This window comes from Stegastes partitus, unplaced genomic scaffold (assembly GCF_000690725.1).
Source record: "Stegastes partitus isolate 25-593 unplaced genomic scaffold, Stegastes_partitus-1.0.2 Scaffold853, whole genome shotgun sequence".
NCBI lineage: Eukaryota > Metazoa > Chordata > Actinopteri > Pomacentridae > Stegastes > Stegastes partitus.
Genome location: NW_007578584.1, coordinates 174,888 through 195,035, shown reverse-complemented (window position 1 = coordinate 195,035; position 20,148 = coordinate 174,888). Strand labels below are relative to the sequence as shown.

Below are 20,148 nucleotides of genomic sequence, written 5' to 3'. Positions count from 1 at the left end.
AACCCACCAGTTTGCACCACGTATGTGTCCACGGAAAAATAAGAGCCGTCCTTTTCACTTTGACCTCCACGTTCAATCACAGTAAAGAACACTCACAGTAACGGGAAGCATCAGAATATTCACTGGTCTGGCCCTTGATTGAGGCTGAGAACAGAATTCATCAGAGGCAACAGCTGAAAATATGACAAAGGCTTTATTCTTGCCATCGTATATTGGAGTGAATTCCACTCCACCTACACCGGATAGAAAAAAATGGATGCCAGGAGCAAGTTACACAACATTTGTACTGATCTGCCAATGACAAGCTGCCAACCTTTCACACACCCCTGTTCAAATGTTACCATGCGACTGTCCAAGGCAGTTTGTTAACACGCAGTATTACTTGTTTTTTGCTTTGCCATCCTTGTAAAAAAAAAAGAAAGATGTGAATTAGGAACAGCATTAAATAGAACCTCTTATCTTTAGTCATACGTGCGGCCCATTGTGCTCCGTTGCGGATTCAACACCAATCTGCATTTCGCAATATGAGCAGCGATGTGACGAAGACACTCGGTCCCCACTGAGACTCTGAGTCATGCCTCTGTGTCCTGTATGCTTTGTATGCCACATAGCATCAGATGATGGTGCAGGGCGGGCGCCAAGATGTTTATTTCCTCCTTCACTGTTCCACTGCAAATACCCTGCATTTTGTGTAGATGCCGCCCGCAGCCGTAGTCCTTGAGTAAACATAATTCTTGTTGTCACCGCGGAGTCACACGCCTGCTTCACCTCTCTCAGTGTTTGTGGGTGTGTGTGTGGTACATTTAACTAAGGTAGTCGTAGATCTTATTTATCCTGTTGTGTGTTTGAAGAGTGACAACTTTTATCTCCTTGAATGTGTCTCATTTTCTCCGTGTGGCTCCCGAATTTATATCGGGCGGCGGCAAAATCTGAAATATTAGCTCGGTTTTAGAGAAGATAGAGGGAAAAAAAATAAAAATCAGGACTCTGTGGGTGAAACATGTTGACTCGACTTTTCACACAATTACATCCTCCCTATAAATTATATTCTATATTTACCTGATTTAATTTTCCCCGTGTTAGCCAGGGAAGCCTCCTCACATAAAGGCATTTTTAAACACGAGTTTTCACGTCTTTGTTTGCACAGCTATAATGACAGATCCAGCTCCTTGCACATGCAAACTTGATTATTGTGATTAGGTTCATGGTTTCCACTGCATGATTCTGCATTACTGTCCATACACTGATGATTGCAGTTACTGTGGGTGTCTACACCTTTAACAACATGTCTCCCTGTTGTCTCCACTCATTAGTTCACACATACACACACCCAGAGGCATTACATCCAGAGATTGCCAGACATCTTTGGAGCACCAAGTGTGTCCACAAGTGCTTTTGAAGTCAGTTATATGTTTTTGTGGTCGCTAAAGCAATGAACTGATTAGTTGAATTCAAACTAATTGTTATTAACCCTTGGAAAAATTCACATCTTCCCCTCTTGGTTGAATTGTTCCTGAAATATTCATTGCAGTGAGATGTAGCACATTTGAAGTGAAACCTTATGACCTGACCTCTCCAGTGATGCCAGTTGCTTGTCTGTGCAATTAGGCGTTGGCGAGAAAAATAATTTAGAATTTGCATCAGATTTAATCGTACAATCTGCATATAGTTCCATCTCCATGTGTGGAGGACGTCACAACTGAGAAGGGAACCAGAGCTTTGGATTGATGCTCGTCACTTGATGCCAAACTAATCACGTTAATATACTAATTTCTTCACTCAGTTTCACAATCTAGCTTCTCGTCTAGCTTTTCTGTTCTTATCTGAAGAACCAATGATGCATTTCTGTGATTCTTTTTTTTGGTGCTATTCACAAACTAGAAGGTACAAATGCCCCCCTCGCTCCATCTCACACTCTTAACCACACTTAATACATGAATCTTGCCCAGAATGTCAGCTGAGTGTAAAGCATGAATGGACAGAGTGGCGGCACTCTGACATGGAGCTCCGTCCTTTTTGCAGTTCGCTGCTGATTTGGCTCTTTTTCTTATGTTCCAGTCTTAAATGGTTTATCGTGGGTTTGACTTGGTTTTAATCTGCAGACTTTAAATACAGCAATCTAGATACTAAATACTCAATAAAAGTGCACAAATAACAACTTAATTACAAAAAAAGCCTACATGTGCTTCATTACTTCCATCCCTTTTCCTGTTCCTGAAGATGGAACACGATGGCTTGATGATGATGAATTTTGTGTTATACATGTTACCTAAAACATCCCTTCAAATATAATCTATAAATCATCTTTAAATTCCTAGAAAGCTGACTATATCACAGCATAGCCACTGAGCTCAGAGGATGTCCTTTCTCAGACTGCTCTGGGAAATGAACGTTTTTGTTTTTTTTAAAGTATGCATCCAGTTCTAAAGATCCACCATCGAGAGTATCCCAGCCTCCTCCATCACCGTGTGGTGCACACATCATCTGTCCTAATCAAATACGGACTTGAGAGCATCGCGCGAACAGCCGACGGGCTCACAGGCCAGGAACAGGGACCTGTGAGCGTTCAGCATGATGCCAGGAAGTGGAACAGTAGGGTAGGGGAGGATCCATTACACCAGGCTCACCGCCTCATCAGAATCTCCCATCCAGGTTCTGCTTCATTAGGACCAGGACCATCAGGCACCTGAGCAGGTTTTTCCTGTAAAGGCCATCACTCTCCAGAACAACCCATCCAAGCTCCCATTTTAACCCGCTGAACATCCACCACGCATCGATGCCTCGGAGTCACATATGGAAAGACTCAACCCATAGTCGTGGTGCAACTTTTTTTTTTAAACAAATTTCTCAGCCGGTCGTCAACTAACAGTCGCTAATTGTTGAAATGTTTAAATGAAGTACAGCAGGAACTTCTTCTATTTGCAGATGAAGCCCTATTGAAGCATTGAACAGTAAGAGGCAACCAGCTAATCCACAACATATTTACTGACATTCATGTTCTGCCTTATTGGGAAATATACTTTTATGTGGTTAAATTATTAACAGCAGTTTAGATTAGCGGTTAATCATTAATATCTCCAACCCACACCACATTCATACTTTATTACTTACTTTGAGAATAATATTTACGTTCTGAACTAGTGCATATATATTCTCGTTGTTGCTATTTTATTATGCTTTTGACTCAGTGACTGCACAGAGTCAGATTTGTATGCACATTGTGCCAAAAGCGATTCTGATCCAGCTATTCCTGTGTGTTTTAAAATGGTACGTTATATAAAAATCTCTTATTTCCATATTGCCCGCTGCTACGAAGATTTTTCTTGGCACTTATTAGTGATGACAGTGGAGCGGACAGGGGGAGTGACATGCACTAGTAATTATATTTGATCTCCTTCGTGGTCACTGTATAGTTAAAATAGCATAATGGTCCAATAGCAGGAGAAATTATTTTCCAAAGAAATGACCACGTGCTGCACTGTGCAACAGCCCGTGCATGTCCATCACCGTTCACGTGTCCTCTCAAAGCCTATTAGCGTGACACAGAACACCTACTTGCGAGTTTATTGGAGGTTTTAGCGTTTGGAAAAAAAATGCATGTTTCTGCTGCTGCTCATCTTCAGTCTGTCATGCTCGTACCACATACTGTTATTGTTCTTTCCCTTGAAAATAAATGTCATTCTTTTGATCTCGGGCTTTGATGCAAAGTTAACATCTTTTGAATTGTCTGTGCCACTTTTGTTATGTTTCAGAGCTCACATTGTGGAACTATAGTTGTAGAATTATGAGAAATAATGCCATCAAAATAGAACTAATGCACTGTGAGATGAGTGATTCTATAATTGCTAAATCTGTCCTTATAGAAAAAAAAAGCATTTGGTGAAATTCTGACATTTCAGTCGGATTACAACATTCATTATTAGATATGTGTCCAGCATTTTCTCCCAGGAGAAAGCAGCCAGCACTAAATGCTGCGATATCGTTAGCAGATTTCCTTTCCTATTCGTCCATTCTTTTAATTGGCTTGCTAATGAGTTGATTAACACCTAAACGCAGCGCGTGGTGAACTGTGTTTTTGCAGCCGGGCCAAAAAAAAAAAAACAGCGAATAACCGGCACTTTCCCGAAGCTGTCAGAAACTGAAGCAGTAGGGCATGGTCCAAGGGCTCCTAAGTAAAGGTCCCCTTTTGCTGCTGTAATATAGTGAGTGAAGGCGAAGGCAATCAAGTCTGGCAGCCCGAGAAACTTCTCTGGCCATCTCAAGCTGTGGCTTCTCGCCTGCAGAGGCCCTGTCTTTGGCTTAAGGTGCATGTGGCTTGAGCATGAGCAGCACAAGGCAGCATTAATTAAGCACAGTGAGACAGTAAAACCTTTGTGTGTGAGACTAATGTCTGCTGTACACGACTGCCTTGACCTCATTTAGGTTATGACTTTGACCATTTTTAGAAGATTTTAATCTTTTCCTGTGTCGCTGATGAATTCTCAGGTTGATATAAAAAGAAAAAAAATACTACAATATTCCATCCGAGGCCCTCGTGCAGCACATATTTGTCTTTCATGTCAGGAGTTTCAGTTGTGCCCGTGGTCTTTTGTAGTGGCAGGTACTAGCTCACGGAGTGGTGCTCGGTTGCAGAGTGTTGTTGTTTTGACACACGCTAAATGTAGTGTCTTAGATGTGTCCGAGGGAATCGGGCAACGACTGTAATAATGGTATTTTCAGCAGCTCTTCCACTCCCGGTTATACATTCCTGTACATCGGAGCACAGCGGTGTCATGGTCATTAACCCACAGCAGGGCCACTGTGCCTCTGCACCCATTACCGCACCGGCATTAGAGGGTTGAGAGGGAAATGAAGTGTGCGGTGTGAAGTGTATATAAAGCACAAACTGTGACTCTCTGGGGCAGTGGACATTTACTGCTTGTGTAGGGCTGTGGCTGATATGTTAATATCACTAATTGTTTCCTAATTAGATGCGAGTCAGTGAGTCGTGTTTTAATACTCTTCAGGGATCATTACAGAGCGAGAGGAAATTCATCTCTCCTGATGAATGACAGTCGGGTCAGCAGGAATTTCAACATCAAGACCGGAGGACTGATGGGAAGACGGGGAGAGAGCACCAAACATGATCGCTTTGTGCGTGTTAGTCGTGTTACTTAAGCACTTGGTTTTCAGCGTGGTGCAGAGCCGCATCACAAGTTAATCACACATTAACAGGAGCTCTATGTGGAGATTTCACATTCACTGACAGCATGGGATTGGAGCCAATAAGCCTTGAAAGAAGAGATGCTATGATCTTCGTATGTCGGAATTGGAATATAACAAGGAGCCATCAATAATCATAACTCTAAATTATTCATTTTCTGCTGTTTAGGTGAGTGATCAGAGTGATGACTGCGGTATTTCATATTAGTGGGAAGGCTGTCACAGACACAGTGCACGGATGAAATGGGAAGGATTGGTTCAGCTTGGGCTCATTTCTTGACTGCAGGGGTTACATACATTTTCACACTAGGGGGTATTACCAATGACACTATATATAGAAACATATTATTCATATATGTGCAGCACTTTTCGCACATTTGAATCTTTTTAGTTCTGAGAAGGACACTTCTGAAAATCAAAAGTAGGAGTATCCAGACTTTTTAGTTGTGTGTGTGTGTGTGACTTCACCTGCTCTTGTGCTGCGTGTTTGCTGTGCTTTGATGTATGCGTAAACCCATAACCGATTAGCTATGGTTTCCTTCTTCTTCTTCTTCTTCTTCTTTTTTCTCCTAGATTTAAGCATTGTAACCTGGAATTGTTCTCCTCTTTGCATTGAACATCCCAAAAAGGCGTTTTGTTGTTTTTATTTCTCTAAGCCGGTGCCAGGCATTTGCCTTTTCTATTCCATCTCAAAGTCATTTCAGTTGTTTGTATTGTTCTTCCCAGCTGGGGTGAGGTGGCGGAGACAAAGGCAGATGTGTCCCTGTTTGTTTTTGAAGTGTCAGAGTTAAGTCTTGCATGTGTGCGCATGTTTGTGTGTGTGTGTGTGTGTGTTCTTCTGTGTGATGTTGCCTGTGTTTGGGTGTGTTTCATTTCCCCCCCATGTGTTGTCTCTGTTTGTGGTCCACAGGTCCTCCGCTGCATTGTTCATCCGCCTCCTCCTCCCCTGTTGAGCAGCTCCCATACCCTCCCCCTTCCATTGCAGCCAATGAGAGCCAGGGAGGGTTGCTAGGTAACTGTGCGGCTCAGCCAGCCCAGGACTCTGACTCTGAGGATGAGTTTGGCCCCAATTCATTCTTAGTTAAAACTGGCTCAGGGAACCTGTATGCTCCTGCCACTGCAACTGCTGATGGTGAGTTGGTTTTCAAACTACTGTTGCTTTCTGGAGGTTAGCCTTCCCCTGCTCCTGGATATGTTGTGTTATAGGTCACGCAGATGGCTATGGGCAAGAATATGTCCCTTTTTTCCGAGCACCATGAGAGAGAGCAGAAACTTTGAGTCGATATGTAGCCTCAGGAAATGCACAGAACTCTCTGAAGCAAGGTCTGCAAAGTTCAGAGCCTCACTCAAAGAGATGGACGATTTTGGTTCAGCAAGAGATATTTGTCACAGATATTTCTCTTCAATTTCACTGTGTGATGGTGGGAGTAACCATCTACAATCCCTCTATAGAATTTTTTTTTTCAGAAACAACAGCCTGCATGCAACCTCCGCACCTCAGATAGGAAATAAGCAAGAAATAAAGACAGTTACCTCATACCAGGTGCAATGCAGTCCCTGCTGTATCATCATCTATCACAGTACGGACCGACTCCTCTGAAGTTATATTAAAAAACCCACTGTAGTTTTTACATTTTGGTCATAACTCAAATCATGACTCTTGATTTGATTAGGTTTGAAGATTCCCGACGTGGTTTCTCTTTAATAAATGTCAGCTATTTATTCCTCGTGGAACACAGTGTCTCCTGCTGTTGACTTAACACTCATTCAGACTGACAGAGTGACATTTGTGGTCAAACTGCTAACATGGCGTTGACAGTCGACAAGGATTCAGTTGCTGTTAAGTACTAAGCAGCAGTCACAGTGTGTTACATTGTATCAGCACTTGACTTATTAATTTAATTATGGCGAAGATTTTATTTGGCACGAGTTGAGCGTGACAGGCAGTATAGGTTAGCTGGTCTGTGGAGCGAAGTTGTGCTGCTGATTCACTACTTGTTTGTTGCTATATACTGATTACCATAGATCCATAGACTCTTGTGTATTCATTACCGACTTGGAAGGCTTCCACGCTCGCTAATTCAGTGCACTTTGTTTATAACGCCACAAAAGCTCATCGCATGGCATGTGAGAAATGCAGTGACCTAAGATCATTTAAAGTATTTCTTTAATGCAACTTCAAGAAAACAGATTTATTATCATGGCCACAGAATATCGCAGTGAGAAGCGCTATACCATGAAAAGATCCAATATTGTCATTAAAACTTAGTTATTTATGATCATATCTCCCTAAAGACATCCAGCAGTATTTGAATGTGAACGTCTTTCAACTAATGCAGCTGCTTGCTTCTGCGACTGGTGCAGAAAATCCGAAACAAAATAAAATGATCTAAATAATTGATCAAGCTTACAAGTTAACTACCCAAAGGGTTGAATTACATCAAACTCCAAAGTGCCCCAGCTGCTTGCTTTGAAAGCCTCCAGAATGAGTTATTAATCCCACTGCAAATCTCCCCGCTAATTCCTCAGCAGCAACACTGCTGGTCACCCAGCAGTGACATGACTGTGCTTAAGGGGATACGGGTGGGGGGACTGGCCTTTACCGCAGCAGATTTGTCTCATAACAATGACACTGATTTGCATAGGTACATCGTTTAGGTTGGCCCCGGGCCGCCTGTAAGGGGGCAGGAGAAGACTGAGGAGGAATATCCCCGGCAATAGTAACCATCTCAGTCATCCTCCGGCTCCGTAAGACTCAAAGTTCCAAAGTGCAGCAGGTTTGTGCGTGGCTCTTGCTAATGGGTGCAAGATAATTTCCTGCTGTCACGTCTTGATAATGAAAAAAAAGCCTCTCGATATTCTATTTTAAAAACCTTTCTCCTTGCTCGTCTTACCTACTTAACTGAGTGGCAAATTGTGAGAAAACTAGCCTTATTATTTTTAGAGTCCTCTTTAACGTTCTTTATTGTTTAATTATATAAAATCTTTGACAGTAAGGAGCCAATTATTGTTAGAAAGAGAACCAGAGGGAGCGTCATCACTCTTTATTCTCTGAAGCCACCTATTGAGTTATGTTAGCTTCCTCTGTGTCTTCTTATGTGTTTTCCACATGTCATGCACGTATTTTATAGGCTGTTTGCTTATTTTCTTTTTATAACTTTCATTTTTAGTTAAAGTAAATTTCGCTCCTTCACTTCAGTGAGCAACACAATGTTCTCTCTCAAATAATATAGAGTGTGTAACTAAAGAACTCAATCAACCAGGCTGGTTTCACCGGAATGAAAAAAAGCTTCATTAAACTATTTAATGGCATGCTTACCTTCAGCTATGTAAATCTAATCTTCACAAGGTGACAAAACTAAATTGGGCCCCCCCCAAAAAAGTGAGGTTTATATTTGGAATATAGAGGTGTTGCTGAAACACTGATGTGGCAGCCAGTATGAATAAACCAAAGATCACAAATTTCCTGAACTGTATAATCAAATATATGGAAAAGGAATTCTAATGTTTCCATTTTATGCAGAGGTTGAAAATCCAGATGGAGGGGGAAAAAAAAAAGAGGCTTCATGTAGAGAAATGCAAATGGGAATTAAGTATGCATCTCAGGTTTTCAGTGGGAATTACATGAACAAAAAAGGTAATTTAAAAGCGACCATGGCAAAAAATGACTGGAATATCTAATCAGATCTTTTTGACATGCGGAGGTCACTTATTGAAGAAATATTTAAAATCACAGTTGACACGGTGCAGGAAAAATTTACTATTTTTATTGCCAGTAAACAACCACAGAAAATATGTATTGCCTGTTGCTCTGGGAAAAAATAAAAACAGGTGGTTTCTTTTTTTTTATCACTTCAGATTACATTTGCTCAAGGTCATCTTTGAGCCCACATACAGGACTTAAAGTGTTCTGCTAGATTTTGAACAAGTAAACGCTCTCAGCAGCATATCGTTATTCACATTAGTCGCCTCCAAGGCTGCAGTGTTTATTTTTTTATTGGGGGGTGGGCAGAGTCCTGTTTTCATGTTTGAGGAACACCGAGCAATGGTTTCTCTCAGGCTGATGAGACTGCTCGCTGAAGCCTGCAGTCCTTTTGTGAAGCATGTGTTTCACTGTGGCCCTCGGCTTTCTCTGAGGGGCTTCTTCCTGGGGAGGCTGCCAGTGAGAGCCCGCTGCCACGCTGAGCCGCAAGATCTGAGACACTGCAACCTCCCGGCATTAGCATCTCTTAATGCAAAACAGCATGGGGTCGGGCGGTGTTGGCTTTCAGTACAGCCAGGCTCCCTGGTGAAAGGGCCAGCACACCACCACCACCACCACCACCACCGCCGCCGCCGCCACCTCACAGCTGACCAAGCAGGAATGCTGAGCCGGGCAGAAGGCTCGGGGACGCGGCTGTGTGTGAATTCAAATAAGTCTTCATTTGAACTGCTTAATCATCCCCCTGCGTCTGCAAGGACGGGGGAAATGTGGTTAAAAGAGGTCACACCACAAAGTAATTTTGCCACAGACACCATGAGGAATGAAACTATCTGAGGCTAAATAATAATTTAATGAGGAGCACATGGCACTTGCATGCTATGCCCCTATTTTTCGGAATATGTGAGATTCCCAGTTTTGAGTCGACGTCTCAAAAGGAATTGGTTTCGCTTGATGTTGAGTTTTCAATGAACTGGAGCCAAAAGACAATTTGTCCAGTTCCATTCATCTTGCTGTTTATCTGTGAGACCATGGATAATGCATTTTGCATACCTACATATCTTCTTCTTCAGTGACATAAATTGAGATGCATCACTTTCATTGTATGATAATTGCAGACCATCTGTGCCCTCTAACAAAATCTTCAACCTCTTGATGGATATGCAGCAGAGTGACATACAGAACAGCGCATACATAACCACTTGTCTTGTTCCTGCTAAGGCAGCTCAAAGAATGACAGAAAATCAATTTGATCTCAGAAAGGGGGAGAGAAACATATGCCAGCTCTGGTCCTAATGGATTGGGTTGCAAACTGTGGTAAACCTTATAAATAGATTTTTTTTTTCATTGTCTGATTGTATGTTTAGTTTAGTTTGCCAGGGCTGCTATATACGTATTATTTATATGGTTATTCGTTAGTTTCGTAGCTCATTTGTTGGTGAAGAAGAATGCACCGCATTGTGAATGTTGTATTCTTCACATTTTTCCTCCTCCGGCTCCTAATGAAGGTTTGCATTCCAGGAGGTGTTTCCTCCCCTTTTCCTATAGCGAGAAACAGTGGAGAGCTGAGTGTTATACCCACCATGTGTTGTTTGTGGTACCTGTTACCTCTCGAATGGGTCCAGGAACGACAGTTTGAATTCCCGCATGTCTCTTCCCTTCAGACTTTTCTAATGGTGTAAGAAACAGTAGGGCCAGCAGAGAGAGCCAGCTTCGGAGAGCCGGCAGAGAGAGAGTGCAGCTCCACTGCCTTCATGACAAATTCTATTTGTATTTTTATAGACAAATGGTACTCAACTGGAAATTTTGCTCCTGTGATTAGCCATAGGGGATGTAGCAGTAAGCAAGATTTAATGATTTATCTGGGCGCTGGATAGCTTTTGATTAATTCTGTATCGAATGGCTCACACCTCAGTGCGTTGATCGGGTGTTAGGGGCATGTCATATCACTTTATTTCATCAGGTGTGACCATCAGTGCTGCGGATTTTATCCACTGTCCTTGTTCAGAAATAGCACCTCTCCCTGGACTCTGCACAGAGTGGAAAATTAAGTGAAGAACCTTCATGTGGAGGCTACATATGCAACTAAATCTGGCAAAAATGAAGCCGCTGACACATTAATCTTGTGCAGATATCAACTGCGGTAGTTATTCTGAAGGTTTTGAATTACTCCCATTTCTGATTTGATACACTTTGATGAATGTATTTCAACCTAATTTGACAGTGAGTTGTACAACTCTGCAAACAGCTTATTTGATGATGAATTGATCGCTCCTACTGTTAAAATAACAGTATTTCTTAATTACAGTAGCTGCCATGTGGTAGCCAAGGATCCAGTGAATTATGTGTCCAGTAAATTAGACTCATTCTCACAGTGATGTACGACTTTGTATAGGTGGTGGAATACTTTTCATATCTAACTGGTGACCATTTAGTCCTTCCCAGTGTTCAGTCTTTCCCTCTGTTTCCCTCATGAGCTGCATAGTGTTATCTGGATTGGTCCCAATCACTTTCTTCTTTTATTTTTATTTCTATTTACAGTTTTATTTCAGCGCACACATCTAACAAATACTTCTAAAAATTCAACCCAACCAAAAGTAATAACTCGTTCAATATTCCATTTCCAAATTTTTCTCCCGTTGAAATGTATTTTCTAAAGTGTTAGAAATGTCTTGTGTTGATTTGTTGTCATGAAATCTCCTGAATGTTTGAAACGTCTCACCATTAGACACACATTCCTGTTATTTCTCAGGATGGGGCGGTGGGGGGATGAGGTCGTAGCTAATGAAGTGGATTTGCCTTAATTACTTGGTTAGAAAAGCATCAGGAGGCCTTAAACAGTGCATACATCTGTTGGAAAGAAAAATGAAAACCCCGCATTCCCAGACTGAATGGATATCTTCAGGCTTCTGCTCTGAATGCCATGTGAAAGTTGAGCTATTGTAGCAAAGTCCTCCTTCTCTGTCTCTCTGATAACAAATGAATCTCCCTTTTCTTGCCAATTTTGTTGTGCAAAGCAGGTCAATAGAAAACCATTTATTTTTTCTTTTTCATCCTTTGGATAGTAGTGAATAATTGTTGCTGAATCACCACATCTGTGGGGGTCGTGTTGCCCGGTGCTTTGTCTCATAACCAGCCACGTCTCTTGTCTCTATGTTTATCTCCATAAAAATAACAGCGGCTACTTACCTGGCTTTCCAAGGGTTAGTGGTTGGACAAGGGCAAGCATGCATACTGTCGGGTAGTGAATTTAAATCAGGATGAAATGCTTATCTTGTTCTTTATATGTAGAACATGTCCTGCTATGTATTATAATGGTGATGGTTTATATGCAAATAAGCAGGCAAGTGAAGTTTCAGCAACACTTGTACGCAGACACCACAGCGGTCTGAGGGGACTGCATGTAGAGAATTATTTTATGTATTTTATAGCGCTGCACAATTACTGAAAAATTATGAAGCATCCCTACTCTGTTTTTTTTTTTAAATGGGAAATTATATTATAGCTCATAAACAAACAGTTTATCTTTCCGCTGATCACCACATTGGTATTTGGCTCAGTCCAGTTATATCAGGAAACTTGATTTAAATGAGGATTGTATTGAAATCGGACTGTTTATGCTGCAACTGAGACAAACATCCGTTCAACTTATCCTACATGTTAAAATGCATAAGACAGAATCCCCACGAAGGATTCGTCTTTATGCTCTTTCAGTTTGCAATGCAACCTTTTCCAACTTACGTTCAGTTTAGTAGAATGCTTTAATATACAACATATTCAGAATATTCAAGCAGCAAAAGACTTTTCCTAGATATTCAGGAAGTATTCAAATCTTAACATATGAAGAGTTCATTTGCAAAAACAGATAACTCCATTTTTGTAGATTTTCAGAAAACTTTTTTTCTTTTGTTGTTTGCTTGAGATCATATCAATCAAACTGAAGTTGAGTGGATTTGACAAAACAAAAATAAAAATAAATATAACTTAAGTTTGATTGATATTGTCTCAGGTAGTCGATGGAAAAAGTGGGTTTTCTGGATGTTTGTGAAGATGGAGTTATCTGTTTTTGCAAATGAACTCCTCTTCTTATGTATTCCCCAAATAAATATTCATTTGCAAAAAAAAAAAAAAAATGCTCTATGTTAATTAACTCTAACATCAAACTTCTGTGCAGGGGCTAAACACCATCACAGGAACAGTATTTTGCAAGCTCACACTCTCAGACTTGCGGTAACTTCTAGTTTATTGACGTGCATGCATTCATTTTTGTCGTGATTCTTTATGTTTTGAGTTCACTCATTAAGTGTTTAAATTAATTACTTGCGACCACGAGTTTTGCTCGAGTGTCATGCTGCAGGAAGTAAAGTATTTGTTTACCGAGCAGCAAATGCATTCCAGTGCAGCGATGCATTTGTCCTTGTGATGTATTCCTCCATGCATCTTTGCTGTCCTTGTATCAAATTAGCATAACCTTATTAATGGTTTTGGGGATCAGGTACATTACTGAGCAGGAGGGAGGCCATCAGCAACTGTGTGGGTTTTTTGCCTCACGCCAGTCGCGCTGTTGATCAGGACTGCGGTGTGCCTCGCTCTCAGTGTGTCTGCTAATTATGAGGCCGGCATTGTTCAAAAGTATGGAACTTAGCACCGAACCATCTGTCAGTGCAGCTAATGCATGATATTGCTCTCTCTCTCTCTCTCTCTCCCACAGGAAAGAGAAATGAAATAATTTCTTTCAGCAGTTCCTCCTATAAAATATGTGGATTACGTGGCAGTGAGCCAGGTTCAAAAAATGAGTCTGAAGGTGAAAATTAAAGCCCTTTCATTTTTTTTTTTTGTGTCTGTGGCTACTGGATGGTGCAGAATATGAATAGAAACATTAGGCTGAAACACTGAAAACTGGGCACGTGTTAACTTGCCGACTAACAGGAAGAGACATGCTTGAGGATTAAATGCAGCAAGCCGCACTTTTATCCTGATTTTTTTTTTTTTTTATTGCTGAACCGTTCATTAAGACGCTACCTGTGAACACAAAGGGGCTCCCTTCCTACTTTCTGCATTAGCAAGAGGCGCTGAAGCTTAATGCAACCAGAGCCGCACCTGAAAAGCCGATCAATCTGCCGTGACTGACACGTGTTGATATGAGATATTCCTGACCCCCTAAAAAAAAAAAAAAATCTCAAATGGCTCGAAGCCTCTTGACTGGCGTGAGTAGGTATCGAGCTAATGAAGGAGCTGATTATACAAAATAAACCTTGCATGTGTCTGTATTCTGCTCTCTCTGCTGTAAATTGGCAATTTAGTGTTGTGGATATCTGTGAAATAAAGGGAGGCTTACTGCTATAAAGAAAAGCCACTCTGCGTAAAGCCAGGAGTTCATTGATTGATGAATGGCTTAGCAGATGTGGAAATAAATGGATACAGAGTGCACAAAGACATCGGTCCTCTGTCTTGTGGGGTACAGCGAGTGTTAAATAGTGAATATGGGACCACGAAGTGCAATCTCTTCTTCTAGACTTTATTTTTTAATAGTTCAAAATCTCCAGATTTTAAGTGACAACAGAAAGAAGGAGCAAGTTTTGGCTGCTAAAGGCTCTGGAATGGTATATGACCACTGGAATCACTTCTAATTTGGTTGGCCATTCCAAATCTGATAGTGGCAGATGGTTAGTGATTTTGTTTCAAATCTTACATTTGCTTCCATTGAGCTGTGGCTGTTACATAGAAGTGAAGTTGAGAGTGAAACAAGCTGTGGTCTATAAAAAAAAAAATAAAAAAAAAAGACTACAAGATGGTGAAGCTTCCTTCTCTGGCTAAAAGGATGCCCAGAAAGGCCTGAAGAGTTGGTCAGTTTCAGGAAGAGGCCAGCTCGAGTGTTTACACAGACGCCAGTGTCTGATCTGAGTAAACTGTCACAGGTCTCTTTGGGAGGCAAAGTGCACACTCTGATAGAGATCAGTTAGGAGAAATAATGAGCAGAAGAGGCCCTTTTTTTAAGAAAAAAAAAAGAGAAGTGCTTCATGTCAGGGCTTTGTAGCTTGTCACTGAAAAGAGTCGTTAGTTTAGGTGTTAATTTATTTGCTGTTGGAGAAACTATGGCTAATCATCTCTGAGAATGTCGAGGCTCACTGAGTTGAAATAACACCATAAGGCACTAAATAAGCAATTCATTTTTCTCCACCAGCTCGCGAACACATACAAATACACATATGCGCGCTTCTCACAAACCTTTCGAAAGGCGCGTCCTCATTGGAACCGCGGTAGTTTAGGCTTTGCCGGCGAACTAACTGTGAATCCGTGCGCCTTTGATGGCTCCTTCAAAGGTAACCAAGATTCCAAAGGGCCTCAAAGCAGAACAGTAAACGAATGGAATTGTTCTCCTTTCAAAAATATCTAACGAGTTTTTATTTTCTCTCCTCTCTCTGCTCTCAGACGGAGCCTTTCAGAATCACTCTCGGCTGCGGACGCCTCCTCTGCCGCTCTCCCACTCTCACTCGCCCAATCATCAGCACCATGCAGCCTCCATTAACTCGTTGAACAGGGGCAACTACACGCCGCGGAGCAACCCCAGCCCCGCGCCCACAGACAGCTCCGCTCCACCCGAGGGTCCCGCCAGCGGCCAAGACTCTGGCAGCGCCCAGGACAACTGGCTGCTCAACAGCAACATCCCCCTGGAAACAAGGTACCGTGTTCCTTGTCTCCCTGACAATGTATAGAGATGTTGGCATCTGTAAGGCCGAGCTTGAGCCGGTGCCATTGAACTCAGCTTTTCATGCTGTCTGCTCCATATTAAGCTGCCACAGTGCTAGAAAGGAGCAATAAAATGGAAAATATCCTGCTAAGGGGCAAAAAGGCCTACGTTTTGTGATGAACACGATTCGGTGGCAAACAAGAGAAAAGTGCTGCTTTTTGGGGTGTTCGTCTAATATTAGCAGTCCTAACAGTGGAAGCTATTGAGTTTAAACAGCGGAGTAATTATAATCACGTTGGATAATGCAAAATTGCATTCAGGCTCCCGTGAGCAGGCTTCATAGTTCCGCCACTTCAGCCAGGAGTTTTATTTATTTCATATTAATCAGCATTCAGTTCTCCAGCTCATTTCTCAATAGGAGGCCCTTGTGTGAAGTAGATCTGTCGAGTGTTATTGTAACAAAGGGAATAACTGTTGGTATTTCTTCGGCGGTGTTATTGCAAGGTTGTACATTATCACGAATACCAAGGCAGAATTATCTCAACTTTCCTAATGATCACATTATTCCGCTTGTGATAGAAAAACGGGTGCAAACAAAACCTCACTTCTCGCTGTCATCAGGTCGAGATTTTTAAAAAAAAAATAAGTCCTTCTGGAGCCTTGGTTTTGAAGGGTGTTATTGTGGATCAAAATCCCTTTATGTGGCTAATTTTAATTGTTAGGATCTATTCAAAGCAGTTCAATGACAAAAAAAAAAGGATGAGATCTCACTATTATCTATAGCCCCCTGATTTTTAAAGTAATTGTCTGTCAAGATGCCCTGTGTCATCCAGTCTCACAATATAATATGCTTTAATTACATTATACTAAAAATTAAATAATATTGACCCATTTTCAACCATTCAGAATGGAAGTTTTGCCGATTTAACTTAAAATAAACAACAAATGAAAGTGATGCAGTGTTTTTTTTACATTTACGAAACTGAATTTAACCCATATTTAAGATGTAAAAGGACAAACCGAAACAGAACTGATATATTAATGGGACATGCAAACCTTCTGTTGCTTCACACTCTGCAGTGACAGACAGCACAGCCCACTGTTCTGACCACTGACAGGTGGTTTCTCCTCGCGTACGATGTTGAGAACACACAGTACCACAGTGACAATGATCGATTTTTATCTTGTTTTTTTTTTTTTAGCAAACTACTGTTCGGGGAGAGATTTTGCTGATTTTACTCTGCTCAGATTCTGTCACCTTAGATGGACCTTTATTCAACGTTTCACATCTTTCCATCAGTTGCTCCGAAGGTCTTTTTTCTTTTTTTTTTTTTTACCAGACGCTTAGTTGAACTCCCCAGACAGAAGGTGTGTTGTGTTACTAACGGCAACCATGAGCTGTCTTGTAATTAGCTGTGACAAAACTGTATGTTCAACAGTTTTTTAAAAAAGGTAATTTGTCGTCTATATTTAAAATGTTGTTTGTGTAAATATCACCAATATTTTTACTCTGTTACATCATTCGAAATTTACAATACCTAAACAACGATATAATAAATCTTGCAGCTGCCTCCTACTTTGGGGAAACCACTGGTCTATAGTATTAAATACTTTGCCATAAATGAAACTGTTGTTGACAGGAGAATGGCTAATAGCTAATTTGGCATGGCTTTAACAACCGGTCATGAACAGACTTATTGTCTCTTCCTTCAGTTTTTGCGAGACGGTTCAGTCAACAGGAAAATGAGAATCAATTTCAGCTGGTGGAAGGACAGTTAGTTGTATAATGAATGATTACACATCATCCAGCTCCAGTTAATCCTGCACAGGTATTCCCTGTGCAGCACAAAACAGATGGCGAGGAGAGGCAACAGTGCAGATGAAACCATGTATGTAGTCTTTATAACCTATTATCTTGCAAAAAAAAAAAAAAGATCAACCGCTGAATTTTCAATAATGAAACTGAAACCATTAGTGATGTCCACATGGACCTGCAATATGAAATGTCACTTTCACTTAGGTAATAGCATCACGCTGCCCCCTTTTCTCGTCACTTTTTGTGAAATTTAATGGCCCTGATAAATTCTGCATTGGTAGATCTTATCCTGCCACTGCCACTGGAGAGATGCCAGCAGTTGGTTGGCCCTATCCAGCGTCACCAGTTCCTTTAGAGTTCCTGCCAAGCGTCTCTCCCTCTCTTCATTAAAAGTTGCATTCTTTCCTAGAACACAAGCTTGGGAGACTATGAACAGACTTCACTGCTGGCCTCGAAGGGGCAGGGATCAAAAACAAGGCTTTTCTCTTGTACCACTGAACGTGTTCAGCCTGCCCATTGCATGTGGACAGTTCATTTCTCCATTGCATTGCTACAGTATCTCCTTATGGAACAGAGCTCTCATATGGGGGGCGATCCACGATGGGAGACGTGAGCCTCTAGAAACTTAAGAATGAACTCAAAATGTGTTTTTTTGGAGTTTTGCAGCCATTAAATGAACAACTGTTGTGTTTAAGGGTGCTATACAGTGTAAACACTTTAGTGACAAGTTCATTTGTACTTAAAAATGAAAATAAGGTAGTGTTTTGTCTGCAGTAAATTTTAAGGTTCTTATTTGTAAGTGATGCCTTGTTTTCTTCCAATCACAACCTTAAAGGAGCCAGAATACTCTAATGTTTATCAGAGAAGAGCAGGACGCTTGCAGAGAAGGGCAGGGCTCGTACAAAACAAGGTATGGCAGTGTCCAAACGAGGGGAACAAGAGAGCTAGATGTTATTTGTCTCACACCTTCGTAGAAGTAGTTCCATAAGGGCCTTGGTTTCGTTGTCCCATGCTGTCCACCTTGATCCCCATTTGTCAGTTGTTGTTGTTGTTGTTGTTGTTGATGTTGCCTGGTGATCACAAACTGTTTTTTGGCATTTCTGTGTTTCTTGCACGCACATCTCACACTAGCTTCATATCCATCTTTCCACCTGTTGTGTAGAAACATAGCAAAGCAGACATTCCTAGAGACTTTACAGGACAACCTCATTGAGATGGACATTCTGGCATCAGCACGCCACGATGCCTCGTACAACGACGGGTATGTTGCATGTTTGCTATCTGGCTCAGACTAGTGTCAGAATCTGCTTTGCCATGAAAACAATTGATGCCTGCGCTATTTTTCCATCAAACATCCTCTGTTTTGAAACACTGTCAATCATCAGTGTATGTCTCCTGCAATGCTTAGAATCCTCGCTGTATTCGTCCCTTCCCTGTTTTAATACAACTAACAATTTGCATTAAGTCACATTGTTGGGTTGTATTGCGTTTGGTTAATGTTAAACATGACCGCTTTATGAAACGCAGTTGCCCGTGTTATCTCCTATTGCTACAATGGGATGTCAGAGATGTGTCCTGGTATTTATAAATAAAATATAGTCTCAGTGACTTTCCACATAATACATTGTAATATGACATTCAATCACGTTCATGTCACTGTCGCTCCCGAGCTCCTTGTGTACTTGTCAGTAAAATGGCCTTGACGACGGCGCTACTGTCGCCGGCTCTCTGATGGGCTGATGGTACGGCACTTGGACATGTAGCTCTACACATGTTTTTCTGAGATAGCCAGCCATGCTCTTCAAGGGCGAATAAATCTGCTCAACGCCACGCTGCAACCTTATATACGATATCTCTCCTCTGGATAGCTTTGAAACATTGTTACAGGGAATTACTCTTCTCACACTGGCATGAATACGTAAACAAGAGCCAGCTGCGGTCACTAGTCCCGTAAATTAGATTTAATATTGATTCATAGCTTCGACTGTTTCAACCCAGTGTGCCTTAGTCTTCTCACTAATCTAGCAGAAGCATGACAGTGGTAACAGGACTGAATGTGCTTGGAAACAGAGTCACTTACCAGTGGAAGGGACTGCACTTGGATAGATAGTAGCCTACAATATTATGATGATGGACAATCCCCGAGAAAACCGGTGCTTCTGTTAAGACTAACGACAAATTGTGCTTTCCCCAGGCACTTCCTGTTCAAACCAGGTGGGACGTCACCAATGTATTGCACAACTTCACCAGGATACCCTTTGACCTCCAGCACGGTGTACTCGCCTCCCCCGCGCCCTTTGCCTCGAAACACCTTCTCTCGACCTGCCTTCAGCCTGAAGAAGCCCTACAAGCACTGCAACTGGAAATGTGCTGCTCTCAGTGCCATCCTCATCTCAGTTACTCTGCTGCTCCTATTAGCCTATTTCATTGGTGAGTCACCTCTGACGCTCCTGCACTCCAGGACGGGTAGCTCCGTGCCGATCCGCCCCCTGCCCGGCCCCTCACTTAAACGCAGACACAGGATGAGTCCATGCTCTATTGTGTTCCTTCTATCATCCATTTTAATAGTGTTGAAACTGTCCTCTGCGTCTTATATGAGCATGGTTATATAGGGATTCATAGATTGACTCCTCGCCCACACAACTCGTCCGAAGAAACATTATCATTCATAGATTGGGTTGACTGAATCTGCAGATGGGCAATCCGGTGCCTTGCTCTTGTGAATAGGCTGAATAGGAA

General features: G+C 41.7%; 1 protein-coding gene across 1 annotated transcript in view; it reads left to right on the top strand.

The window, feature by feature from the left end:
• Positions 1-20,148, top strand: part of tenm4 (teneurin transmembrane protein 4) — a 114,556-nt gene that overhangs the window by 17,674 nt on the left and 76,734 nt on the right. Inside the window, exons 3-5 of the mRNA XM_008293040.1 lie at positions 15,335-15,584; positions 18,572-18,670; positions 19,604-19,839. Coding sequence (XP_008291262.1) covers positions 15,335-15,584; positions 18,572-18,670; positions 19,604-19,839 — 585 coding nt within the window. The remainder of the gene's footprint in view (positions 1-15,334; positions 15,585-18,571; positions 18,671-19,603; positions 19,840-20,148) is intronic.